Here is a 12,769-nt window from a genome sequence, read left to right on the forward strand (position 1 = left end):
TTATATGAATTTAACCATATAATCTAAATATTATAAAATGTTATAAAAATTTAAACTAAAGCTCTAATACCACTTGTTGGTTTCAACATAGAAGAATTTATGTTAGGGCCAACGCGGGCCATGGCCCCGCCAATTTTTTTTAAAAAATTTAGTTGATATTAATTTTTGAAAAATTGAATATATATACATAAAAAGCCCGTCACAATAAATTAAAAAAGCATGTATCCCCATGACAAAGTAAGAGTTTCTGTACCTGGTAAACCCAGGTTCAAATCATCAATTCACATCTTTTTTTTTTGCTTTAATAATTGATTTACTTAAAAAAAAATACTTTATTATTTTTAAATTTATCACAATGAAAAGCCTTTTTATTCTCACTATGCTCAGATAACATTCTTCCAAAGATCGATTACCCTATTTTAATTTTTCCCCAAATCAGTTCTTCGTTGGTGGTACAGTGGTGTGGTAGAAGATCAACTAGTGAAATCGTTATTTGGTGTCTATGGACTATGAGACTGGAGTTTTTCTCCAGTTATTTTTTCAATTACCGTTCATTCGGCTTGTGTATTTGGGCATGTATTCGATTTTTAGCGAAATGATTTGGGGATATGGGTTTTCTTTTATTCTGTATGAGATCATGTTGCATCACATTGTTACAGTTTTTTGTTCTAAGATTTCCATTGAAGAATATTTATATTTGTTTCATCTTCTGTATTAGAAATGTTTCTAAGCCCATTTCATGGAAACAAAAATTTGTAGGGCCCAAAGAAGTAGGGCCCAAAGAATGATTTGATCAATACGAGTTTTAACATTGTGAGTATATTATGAACGTGAAATATTCGACAACAATAGGACTGATGGTTATTTTGGTGAAGAAGAAATGCACTTAGGGATGACCGAACAAGAAAAATATTCTAGTGAAAATGGAGACCTAACAGGAAAACAAATTAATGGACCCCAAACTATCGAAATAACAGAAGTTAGGAGGGCACTAACGAAGATATTGTCAACAAAACCGAAGAACCATTGGGGCGTGGTCACAGACAACGACGAGAGTCCACTCGCCTACACGATTATGTCTTGCACACAGTTCAGAAGTCCACTTCGCCCTTGAACCCCTCTCCAAGCTCAACTGATCGCATGCATTCCCCAGGTAGTCACTATCATATCGAACATTACGTGAACTGTGATAAATTTTCTGTGGTACATCGTGCTTTCTTGGCAGCTGTAACTGGGGGTGTGGAACCAAGTTCGTTTGGTACAGCAGTGCAAGATGAGAAATGGAGGGATGCGATGCAGAAAGAAATACAAGCTTTGGAATACAATGTTACATGGACCGTAGTGCCCTTGCCACATGAAAAAAGAGCCATCAATTGTAAGTGGGTGTACAAGATCAAATACAATGCTGATGACACTATCGAGCGCTACAAGGCCCAACTGGTGATTCTGGGCAATCTACAACTTAAAGGGATCAACTATCATGAGATGTTTGCACCAGTGGAAAAAATGGTTACAATCCATACTTTTCTAGCGGTGGCAGCGACTAAAGATTGGGAAATTCATCAAATGGATATACATAATGCTTTCTTACATAGGGATTTGAATGAAGAAGTGTACATGAGTATGCCTCCTGGTTTCGATTCGGGGAAACCAGGTATGGTTTGTCGTCTGAATAAGTCATTGTACGGATTACGATAGGCTCTTCGGTGATGGTTCGCAAAATTGGCCGCTACTTTGAAGCATTATGGGTTCAACCAATCATACTCTAACTACACTCTTTTCACTTTGAGAAAGAACAAGATCCAAGTCCATGTTCTCGTATATGTCGATGATCTTATTGTCTCGGGAAACGACCATGAAGCCATTAGAAGTTTCAAAGAATACTTGAGCACATGTTTTCATATGAAGGACTTGGGAATGTTGAAATATTTCTTGGGCATCGAAGTGGCTAGAAATTCTGAAGGTATCTTCTTTTGTCAACGTAAAAACACATTAGATATTATATCTAAGGTCAGATTACTTGGTGTAAAGCCTGCCTCTATCCCACTCGAGCAAAATCATAACTTCGCATGGGTCACTGGAGCTTCTCTCGACAATCCTGAAGCTTACAGATGGTTGATGGGACAACTTATTTATCTCTCGGTTACACGTCCTGAGTTAGCCTATTGTGTTCATGTGTTAGCTCAATTCATGCAGCATCCATGAGAACAACATTGGGAGGATGCGCTCCGTGTTGTTCGTTAAGGGGAAGCCTGGGCAAGGAATTATGTTGTGATCCGACAGTTATTTGCGTTTGTATGCTTGGTGCGACTCTGATTGGGCTGGTTGCTCGCTCACATGTCGTTCTTTGACTGGATGGTTCATTCTTCTTGGGAATTCACCAATCTCTTGTAAGACTAAGAAACAACATATAGTATCACGATCTTCGACTGAGGCAGAGCATCGTTCGATGACCACAACTACGTGTGAACTGAAATGGATGCAAGAGCTTATGTTGGCTCTCAATGTGGATAATTCGACTCGTATTAATTTATATTGTGACAGTCAAGTAGCATTACATATCGCGGCTAACCTGGTGTTTCATGAGCGAACAGAACACATCGAGATCGATTGCCACTTTGTACGAGATGCCATACATAATGGCATTACCAAGCCAGCTCATGTCAAGACCTCCGAACAACTCGCTGGTTTGTTTACAAAAGCACTGGGAAAACACTCATTTGAGCATTTACTTCGCAAGTTGGGCATTCTGTAATAGTCGAGCCCGGTGTACGGTATGGTTTAAGATTTTGTATGATTATTGGCTATTTGGGTAAGTTTAAGTATAGTTTGGATGTTAAGAGTTTCGATTTATGATTTTAGTATAGTTGGTTATAGATGATGTGCAGTGTTATTGTAGCGGCGTTACGATTAAATTCATGATAAATGGTATATTGATCCAAATGAGGTGAGGCCAATTGGAGTGGTTAGATAAGACATAAGGCTATAACTTTCTTATTTTGAGTTTTGTTCAAATCATTGTGGAAGGTAAGCCAAAAGTGTCCCGAAGTGTGTTGTGTGTTTCGACGTTCCTCCAGTGACACATGTTGGGAGATTTAGCATAACATTTTACTCAGACCTCCAAATGATCTGAAATTTTGAGGGAGTCAAGATAAGACATAGAGCTACAACTTTGTAGTTTACCACTTTTTCCAATTCGGACGGGAAGAGGCGTTTCTGAGGCGATCTTTGTAGAAGCTGTGCGCAGAGTAAGATTTGGTCCGAAGGTAGAGCGCACCCGCGGTCATGTAAGGACCGCACCCGCGGTCTCAGTGGTTCAGAAATGGTTTTTGGTCGTAGGCTTGGCGCACCCGCGGTCCTTGTGTTGCCACACCCACGGTGGAGGTATGGGCGAGATATTTATACCTTTTTGGAGTGGTTAGCCATCACTTTACCCTTTTCATTCCTCTCATTTTCGAATTTCCTCTCATTTCTTAGGGTTTTCTACCATTTCTTTCATTTCCTATCTTCAATCCAAGCTTCTTTTTGACGATTCGAGTTGAGATCGACGTTCTCCTTGGTGCTAGGAAGCTTAGGTAAGCTTTTGGTGCGATTCTTTTAAGGTTTTGAGTTAAGAGTTGACTTGGGTTTGTTATTCTTGTGGATTTATGGATTTATTGTTATGGATTCTTGGATATAGAGTTGATGTTGGTGTTATTTATGGATTATTGTTGTAGGTGGTGAACCAAGAGCTTATTTGAGGTGTTCTATTGGGTTGTAAGTGGAATTTCATCTTTTTGCTCACATGATGATATATGTATTGTGTTTTAAAGGTTTCAAAGTGTTATTCCCTTCCATTGATCCATTGTTATGTATTGATTTCATTGATTATCTATTGGAGGCATTGTATGTCTCACTATTGTTAAAAAGGGAATACAAGAGATATTATGAGATTGTGAAACGACGGCTTTAAATGTTGCAGAGTTCAAATGTTTTTATTGGATTGATTAATCATAGCCAGAGAATTGCATGCAATTAGATGATCATCGACCATAGGCTTTTATCCCTCAGAGTTATCGGTTTATATCGATAGGGATATTAGCACCAGAGCAGAGATACTATTGATATCAATCCAACCAGAGAAAAGAGAAATACCATCGTATTGCTAATTATTGATATGCTATTGCTACAGTTATTGCTACAGTATTCATGTTTCAGAGTTGATGGTATTTCTGATTTCAAAGTCATGTTTTACAGAGTATACTATATATCATTGCTATGTAGAGTTCCACTTGCTGAGATTTATTCTCATTCCAGTTATTTCATGTGATGCAGATCAGAGTAGCGGCCCGGGACGTTGACTGTGGATTGGGGTCATATGCATACACCGTTGGAAGGAAGATTTTGGCCATGATCATAGGGATGATGTTTTGTATTTTATTATACCTTTTGAATGATCATGTATTTATTTTGGTTGTAAAATGTTTAAAGAAAATGTATTTTGAAACTCCTTCCATATTTTAAAGAAAATTATTTTTATTCCGCTGCGTATTCTATTTAAAGAGGTCAGGGGTGTCACATTTGGTATCAGAGCGGTGTTCTTCGGACCAATGCATATGACTTCGTCTACTTTCAACTGTCCGGGTATGTTTTCTTGCATCTATCCATTGTTATATATTGATATGTCTTTTGTGAGCACATTGTCGAGTAGAGGATGCCACCTAAGAGGATAGAACCAGAGGTTGAGATGAGAGAGAGGTATCCTGAGTTGTCCGTGTAGTGACGTCAATTTCGGGGACGAAATTCCTCTAAGGAGGGGAGATTGTAATAGCCGAGCCCGGTGTACGGTATGGTTTAAGATTTTGCATGATTATTGGCTATTTGGGTAAGTTTAAGTATAGTTTGGATGTTAAGAGTTTCGATTTATGATTTTAGTATAGTTGGTTATAGATGATGTGCAGTGTTATTGTAGCGGCGTTACGATTAAATTCATGATAAATGGTATATTGATCCAAATGAGGTGAGGCCAATTGGAGTGGTTAGATAAGACATAAGGCTATAACTTTCTTATTTTGAGTTTTGTTCAAATCATTGTGGAAGGTAAGCCAAAAGTGTCCCGAAGTGTGTTGTGTGTTTCGACGTTCCTCCAGTGACACATGTTGGGAGATTTAGCATAACATTTTACTCAGACCTCCAAATGATCTGAAATTTTGAGGGAGTCAAGATAAGACATAGAGCTACAACTTTGTAGTTTACCACTTTTTCCAATTCGGACGGGAAGAGGCGTTTCTGAGGCGATCTTTGTAGAAGCTGTGCGCAGAGTAAGATTTGGTCCGAAGGTAGAGCGCACCCGCGGTCATGTAAGGACCGCACCCGCGGTCTCAGTGGTTCAGAAAATGGTTTTTGGTCGTAGGCTTGGCGCACCCGCGGTCCTTGTGTTGCCGCACCCGCGGTGGAGGTATGGGCGAGATATTTATACTTTTTTGGAGTGGTTAGCCATCACTTTACCCTTTTCATTCCTCTCATTTTCGAATTTCCTCTCATTTCTTAGGGTTTTCTACCATTTCTTTCATTTCCTATCTTCAATCCAAGCTTCTTTTTGACGATTCGAGTTGAGATCGACGTTCTCCTTGGTGCTAGGAAGCTTAGGTAAGCTTTTGGTGCGATTCTTTTAAGGTTTTGAGTTAAGAGTTGACTTGGGTTTGTTATTCTTGTGGATTTATGGATTTATTGTTATGGATTCTTGGATATAGAGTTGATGTTGGTGTTATTTATGGATTATTGTTGTAGGTGGTGAACCAAGAGCTTATTTGAGGTGTTCTATTGGGTTGTAAGTGGAATTTCATCTTTTTGCTCACATGATGATATATGTATTGTGTTTTAAAGGTTTCAAAGTGTTATTCCCTTCCATTGATCCATTGTTATGTATTGATTTCATTGATTATCTATTGGAGGCATTGTATGTCTCACTATTGTTAAAAAGGGAATACAATAGATATTATGAGATTGTGAAACGACGGCTTTAAATGTTGCAGAGTTCAAATGTTTTTATTGGATTGATTAATCATAGCCAGAGAATTGCATGCAATTAGATGATCATCGACCATAGGCTTTTATCCCTCAGAGTTATCGGTTTATATCGATAGGGATATTAGCACCAGAGCAGAGATACTATTGATATCAATCCAACCAGAGAAAAGAGAAATACCATCGTATTGCTAATTATTGATATGCTATTGCTACAGTTATTGCTACAGTATTCATGTTTCAGAGTTGATGGTATTTCTGATTTCAAAGTCATGTTTTACAGAGTATACTATATATCATTGCTATGTAGAGTTCCACTTGCTGAGATTTATTCTCATTCCAGTTATTTCATGTGATGCAGATCAGAGTAGCGGCCCGGGACGTTGACTGTGGATTGGGGTCATATGCATACACCGTTGGAAGGAAGATTTTGGCCATGATCATAGGGATGATGTTTTGTATTTTATTATACCTTTTGAATGATCATGTATTTATTTTGGTTGTAAAATGTTTAAAGAAAATGTATTTTGAAACTCCTTCCATATTTTAAAGAAAATTATTTTTATTCCGCTGCGTATTTTATTTAAAGAGGTCAGGGGTGTCACATTTGGTATCAGAGCGGTGTTCTTCGGACCAATGCATATGACTTCGTCTACTTTCAACTGTCCGGGTATGTTTTCTTGCATCTATCCATTGTTATATATTGATATGTCTTTTGTGAGCACATTGTAGAGTAGAGGATGCCACCTAAGAGGATAGAACCAGAGGTTGAGATGAGAGAGAGGTATCCTGAGTTGTCCGTGTAGTGACGTCAATTTCGGGGACGAAATTCCTCTAAGGAGGGGAGATTGTAATAGCCGAGCCCGGTGTACGGTATGGTTTAAGATTTTGTATGATTATTGGCTATTTGGGTAAGTTTAAGTATAGTTTGGATGTTAAGAGTTTCGATTTATGATTTTAGTATAGTTGGTTATAGATGATGTGCAGTGTTATTGTAGCGGCGTTACGATTAAATTCATGATAAATGGTATATTGATCCAAATGAGGTGAGGCCAATTGGAGTGGTTAGATAAGACATAAGGCTATAACTTTCTTATTTTGAGTTTTGTTCAAATCATTGTGGAAGGTAAGCCAAAAGTGTCCCGAAGTGTGTTGTGTGTTTCGACGTTCCTCCAGTGACACATGTTGGGAGATTTAGCATAACATTTTACTCAGACCTCCAAATGATCTGAAATTTTGAGGGAGTCAAGATAAGACATAGAGCTACAACTTTGTAGTTTACCACTTTTTCCAATTCGGACGGGAAGAGGCGTTTCTGAGGCGATCTTTGTAGAAGCTGTGCGCAGAGTAAGATTTGGTCCGAAGGTAGAGCGCACCCGCGGTCATGTAAGGACCGCACCCGCGGTCTCAGTGGTTCAAAAAATGGTTTTTGGTCGTAGGCTTGGCGCACCCGCGGTCCTTGTGTTGCCGCACCCGCGGTGGAGGTATGGGCGAGATATTTATACCTTTTTGGAGTGGTTAGCCATCACTTTACCCTTTTCATTCCTCTCATTTTCGAATTTCCTCTCATTTCTTAGGGTTTTCTACCATTTCTTTCATTTCCTATCTTCAATCCAAGCTTCTTTTTGACGATTCGAGTTGAGATCGACGTTCTCCTTGGTGCTAGGAAGCTTAGGTAAGCTTTTGGTGCGATTCTTTTAAGGTTTTGAGTTAAGAGTTGACTTGGGTTTGTTATTCTTGTGGATTTATGGATTTATTGTTATGGATTCTTGGATATAGAGTTGATGTTGGTGTTATTTATGGATTATTGTTGTAGGTGGTGAACCAAGAGCTTATTTGAGGTGTTCTATTGGGTTGTAAGTGGAATTTCATCTTTTTGCTCACATGATGATATATGTATTGTGTTTTAAAGGTTTCAAAGTGTTATTCCCTTCCATTGATCCATTGTTATGTATTGATTTCATTGATTATCTATTGGAGGCATTGTATGTCTCACTATTGTTAAAAAGGGAATACAAGAGATATTATGAGATTGTGAAACGACGGCTTTAAATGTTGCAGAGTTCAAATGTTTTTATTGGATTGATTAATCATAGCCAGAGAATTGCATGCAATTAGATGATCATCGACCATAGGCTTTTATCCCTCAGAGTTATCGGTTTATATCGATAGGGATATTAGCACCAGAGCAGAGATACTATTGATATCAATCCAACCAGAGAAAAGAGAAATACCATCGTATTGCTAATTATTGATATGCTATTGCTACAGTTATTGCTACAGTATTCATGTTTCAGAGTTGATGGTATTTCTGATTTCAAAGTCATGTTTTACAGAGTATACTACTATATATCATTGCTATGTAGAGTTCCACTTGCTGAGATTTATTCTCATTCCAGTTATTTCATGTGATGCAGATCAGAGTAGCGGCCCGGGACGTTGACTGTGGATTGGGGTCATATGCATACACCGTTGGAAGGAAGATTTTGGCCATGATCATAGGGATGATGTTTTGTATTTTATTATACCTTTTGAATGATCATGTATTTATTTTGGTTGTAAAATGTTTAAAGAAAATGTATTTTGAAACTCCTTCCATATTTTAAAGAAAATTATTTTTATTCCGCTGCGTATTTTATTTAAAGAGGTCAGGGGTGTCACACATTCAAAATTTGCATGCTCTAACTTGAGGGGGTATTGGAAACAAATATTGTATATCAAGCATGTATTCTTTCCTTTGTTAGTGTAGATATTTAGGAGATTTGATTGTACTTATTTATGTTAAGATCTTTGTATTAGGATGTATATAAGCATGCAATATTATGATCGAATGGTACACTTTTCCGATCCAAAATATTCTTGTTTTATTTTCCGAAAGAATCAGCTCAATGTGGTAGGGAGATGGCAAATTATAAATCAACTTTGGACAACACATGATTGAATAAATAAACAACATACAATTTATTTTCCCATGAGTTCGCCTTTTGTTTTGAGCCTAGTTAACTTGAATGTGAGAAATGAAAAGCGCGTCCACATCCAAGCCTTTAACCTGACATAAATATTCAACTATTACTTCTAAATGAACAAAAGCGACATGAATCACAAGTTACACCTAATGTACCTCCGCATTGCTTTCTACATTTTTCAGTAAATCAAAGATGAATTTAGCAGATTTCATAATATCTAATCCCGTAGAATCCATCATGTTACATAATCAAGAATTTAACTAACAAATTGTGGTAGAAGCGTACTTGAAATCATAATATTTAATCATGTAGAACGAGTGATTGATCTTCTAAATCTACATGTTCTTCCTTTGGAGAGCTCTTTAGTTTTTCCTTGGATCTAAATTTGACAATGGGGTAGAGAGGAAAGTGATAATGTACAATCTGAGTATCATAGTCACTGTACAGATAATATTTATCATTATTTTCTTATATTTATGTTTAAACTCATAAAAAAAACAAAAATTAAACTTTTATCTCCATGTATCAATTTGCCAGTATACATATTAAAATACTTCCTAGTCATATAGAATATTGTGTTTTGAAATTAAAAAAAGAAGTAGTGGAGAGAAGTAAAAAAAAACCCAACAAACATCACATGAAATGACCACACGCAGTTCACCAAACACCAACGTGAAGTTTGGTAGTTGCGCATCAGCAACTTTTGGGATTTTTAAATTAATCTCATTGTTCGGTCAGCTACCTCACCTAGCAAGCAAGAATATATCAATTATATTTTAATATCAAACTAGTGTTAAACCTAATTAATATACTTTCCATTGTGAGAAAATGCCCATCTTATTTTTAATTCATCAAAAGGAAAAATATTATATATGCATATATATATTGACTTGTTACTTTTAATCACGAATTAAATCCAACGACTTCTCTTGCCACATGCATGTTGCTAGCTTGCTTAATTTTAAATCAGTTTAATTACAATCATTATACTCTCATAAATTGTATATTATATATATAACTCAAATAATTGGAAAATCGTGGGATTTAAGAATTAATGTCAAGATGCAATTATTAAGGCGGCATCGGTGGGAAAATAACCAATATCGCTAATCATATAAATTAAGAAATATTCCTTTCTTTCTTTTTTTTTTTTTTTTTTTTTTTGTTGTGTTGTTGTTTGGCCTGGCCACCTCTATAAATTGGGCCAAAAGTTATCGCAAAGGAAGCATAACAACAAAAAACTGCCTTTGTCATTCACCTCAAAGATCGTGTTTCCCTTCCGAGATGAAAGAAACGTTCAATCACCCCACTATTCTGAAAAGCCATGCACTGGGAAAGGTACTGATCTTATTTGCTTACACTTGGATGACTACTTCATGCATCTATATATATATAATTTTTTGTTTGCACGATCTCAATAATATTCAACTTTGACACACATTAATATCCAAACTCATAGTTAATTAATTCGTTTCTTCCTAATATATATAATTTAGTTTCCTTTTACACGCATCTCTCGTCGAATCTTGCAGTACATTTTGGAAACATTTGCATACCCCAGAGAACATGAGCAACTCGAGGCAATAAGGAAGGCCACCATCGAAAAGTACAGCTACATGTATGTTTTTCAGGAGAATATATGCCTTTTCTTTAAAACTTAACTAGCTAGTAATGGAATGATTGACACATTAATCATCGATCAGGAGCGCGATGAGTATAACGGCAGATGTGGGATCACTCCTATCAATGCTGGTGAAAATAATGAACGCCAAGAAAACGGTTGAAGTCGGGGTTTTCACTGGTTACTCACTCTTGTCGACTGCTCTTGCACTCCCTGATGATGGCAAAGTGACTAGTTTATTATAACTTAAATGATCATGGAATTAATTTATGCATGCAGCATGCTTTGAAAATTAATTAATATTGCTTGTTTTGGTTTTAGATAATGGCTATTGACATAGACCGGGAAGCATATGAGACGGGATTGCCATTTATTCAAAAGGCAAAAGTGGAGCACAAAATTCAATTCATCCAGTCTGATGCCACTGAAGTTCTCAAGGGACTTTCTGCCAAAGTATATATGACTACGTACTTTGATATTAATTGTTTATGGTTAAAACAAATTAATGTTTTGACATTACTAATTTTTGCAGGGTGAAGAAGGGACATTTGACTTTGCATTTGTGGATGCGGATAAGCCTAATTACATAAACTACCACGAACAGCTATTGAAATTAGTCAAAATTGGAGGGATAATAGCTTATGACAATACCCTGTGGGGTGGATCAGTAGCAGAATCCGATGAGGATAAAATTGCAAGTTTTTTGAAGACCTGGAAAAATGATATAATTCAATTCAACAATTTATTGGCCAATGATTCTCGAATTGAGTTAGCTCTCCTTTCCATTGGAGATGGACTCAGTCTATGCAAACGTCTCATATAGAGTGAAAAGCAAAAAAAAAACGTTGTATTGGTTTTCGATTTATTTGCACTATATATTTCTCTATGTTTTGTGTGTTGTTGGCTTCTTTTTATGTGACTTTAATTAAATAAAAATGAATAATATTCCAGAAGATTCATATTTGATCCATTGTTAAATAGTTTGATTAAATGTTTTTACCTATATCCATAGATTAAATAAAGATGTACAATATTATTCGTTTATTGATCAAATAAGAGTACGTATAATGATATAGTCTTGAATTTGTCCCGAAAACAAATACTTTTTATACGGGCCGGGGAAGGAAGAACTCGTAAAAATATCATTTGACATAAACGAATTTGTTGCATTCAAATAACATTTTCGCATTTTTCAAAATCAACGATTTAGTGGTTGGCCGGAGGCATTTGTCAAATTAAATATTGTACCAAACCATTTGTACCATACATGAATAATATTATTATTAATTTCATCCTGAGTAGTGCTTAGAAGTTGACACGTGTAACTTCGTACAATGAAAAGTTGACGCATGTAATTAACAACGTTCAACTACTTTTAAAGAGCTAGCATATGTTATTTTACGCATTATAAGTGGATCTTCTAAAGCCTAAACACATCTCAAAATTCTCATGCGTTCCAAAAACAAAGGTTAGTAGCTAGTGGATAAAAATTATTCATCAACCGCTCAAAATTTTTTTTACGTCAAATCGTTTGAATTATAACCTTATTCGGTTTTCATGTATTTCTCCCTATAAGTTGATCTTTCATTTTGAATGGTTTAGAATTTTGTAGCAACCAGAGATAAACAACTGATCAAAAAATGCTTTACCGATCAGCAAACAAGAGTAAGATTAAAAAAAAAAAAAAAAGGCCAAGAAAGTACGTAGGCCTAAATATTACCAACAAAAATGAATTGGCGAGAGGACTCTTTCACAAGCACGGTGCATGCCAAAGTTTGTATAGTTGATGTGAAATATACAGATGACAAGCACAATTATGAAATTTATTAGAGTAAATTTCATGAAGATGAACACAAAGATGATATACATCAAAAAAAAAATTGTTAAAATATATGTGCGAATATTATTAATAACGTGCATCTATGTCAATTGATATAATTAGTTATTTCAAAAAAAATTCATTTTCGTCCTCCTTGATCCTTTTGAATCTTAGAATCTGCTCGTTTACCAATTGAAGAATTTAATTTGTTATTAATGTATGTGGAAATATAACAAACTTCTCTTTCGAATCAGTATCATGAAATGATTATAAATAGTATTCCTCTTCCTTTTCTGCTTTTTTTTTTAATAAAAAAAATAAAAAATAAAAGTGATTATAAATAGTATTCCTCTTCCT

At 36.0% G+C, this 12,769-nt stretch overlaps 1 protein-coding gene across 1 annotated transcript; it reads left to right on the forward strand.

Moving 5' to 3' along the window:
- The first annotated feature begins 10,174 nt into the window (after positions 1-10,174).
- Positions 10,175-11,515, forward strand: LOC140830010 (flavonoid 3',5'-methyltransferase-like). Its single transcript, XM_073193291.1, has 5 exons — positions 10,175-10,310; positions 10,505-10,590; positions 10,676-10,820; positions 10,915-11,046; positions 11,126-11,515. The coding sequence occupies exons 1-5, from the start codon at positions 10,257-10,259 to the stop codon at positions 11,414-11,416; spliced, it is 708 nt and encodes a 235-aa protein (XP_073049392.1). The 5' UTR covers positions 10,175-10,256; the 3' UTR covers positions 11,417-11,515.
- Positions 11,516-12,769: the final 1,254 nt, after the last annotated feature.

Source organism: Primulina eburnea, chromosome 4 (genome assembly GCF_022965805.1).
Source record: "Primulina eburnea isolate SZY01 chromosome 4, ASM2296580v1, whole genome shotgun sequence".
Taxonomy (NCBI): Eukaryota; Viridiplantae; Streptophyta; class Magnoliopsida; order Lamiales; family Gesneriaceae; genus Primulina; species Primulina eburnea.

Excerpts from the sequence above, each read along its gene's own strand:
- LOC140830010 (XM_073193291.1), top strand. The coding sequence starts at position 10,257 with ATGAAAGAAACGTTCAATCACCCCACTATTCTGAAAAGCCATGCACTG. Across the intron at positions 10,311-10,504 it reads AAAGCCATGCACTGGGAAAG|TACATTTTGGAAACATTTGC; the intron begins GTACTGATCTTA and ends CGAATCTTGCAG. Across the intron at positions 11,047-11,125 it reads TCAAGGGACTTTCTGCCAAA|GGTGAAGAAGGGACATTTGA; the intron begins GTATATATGACT and ends TAATTTTTGCAG.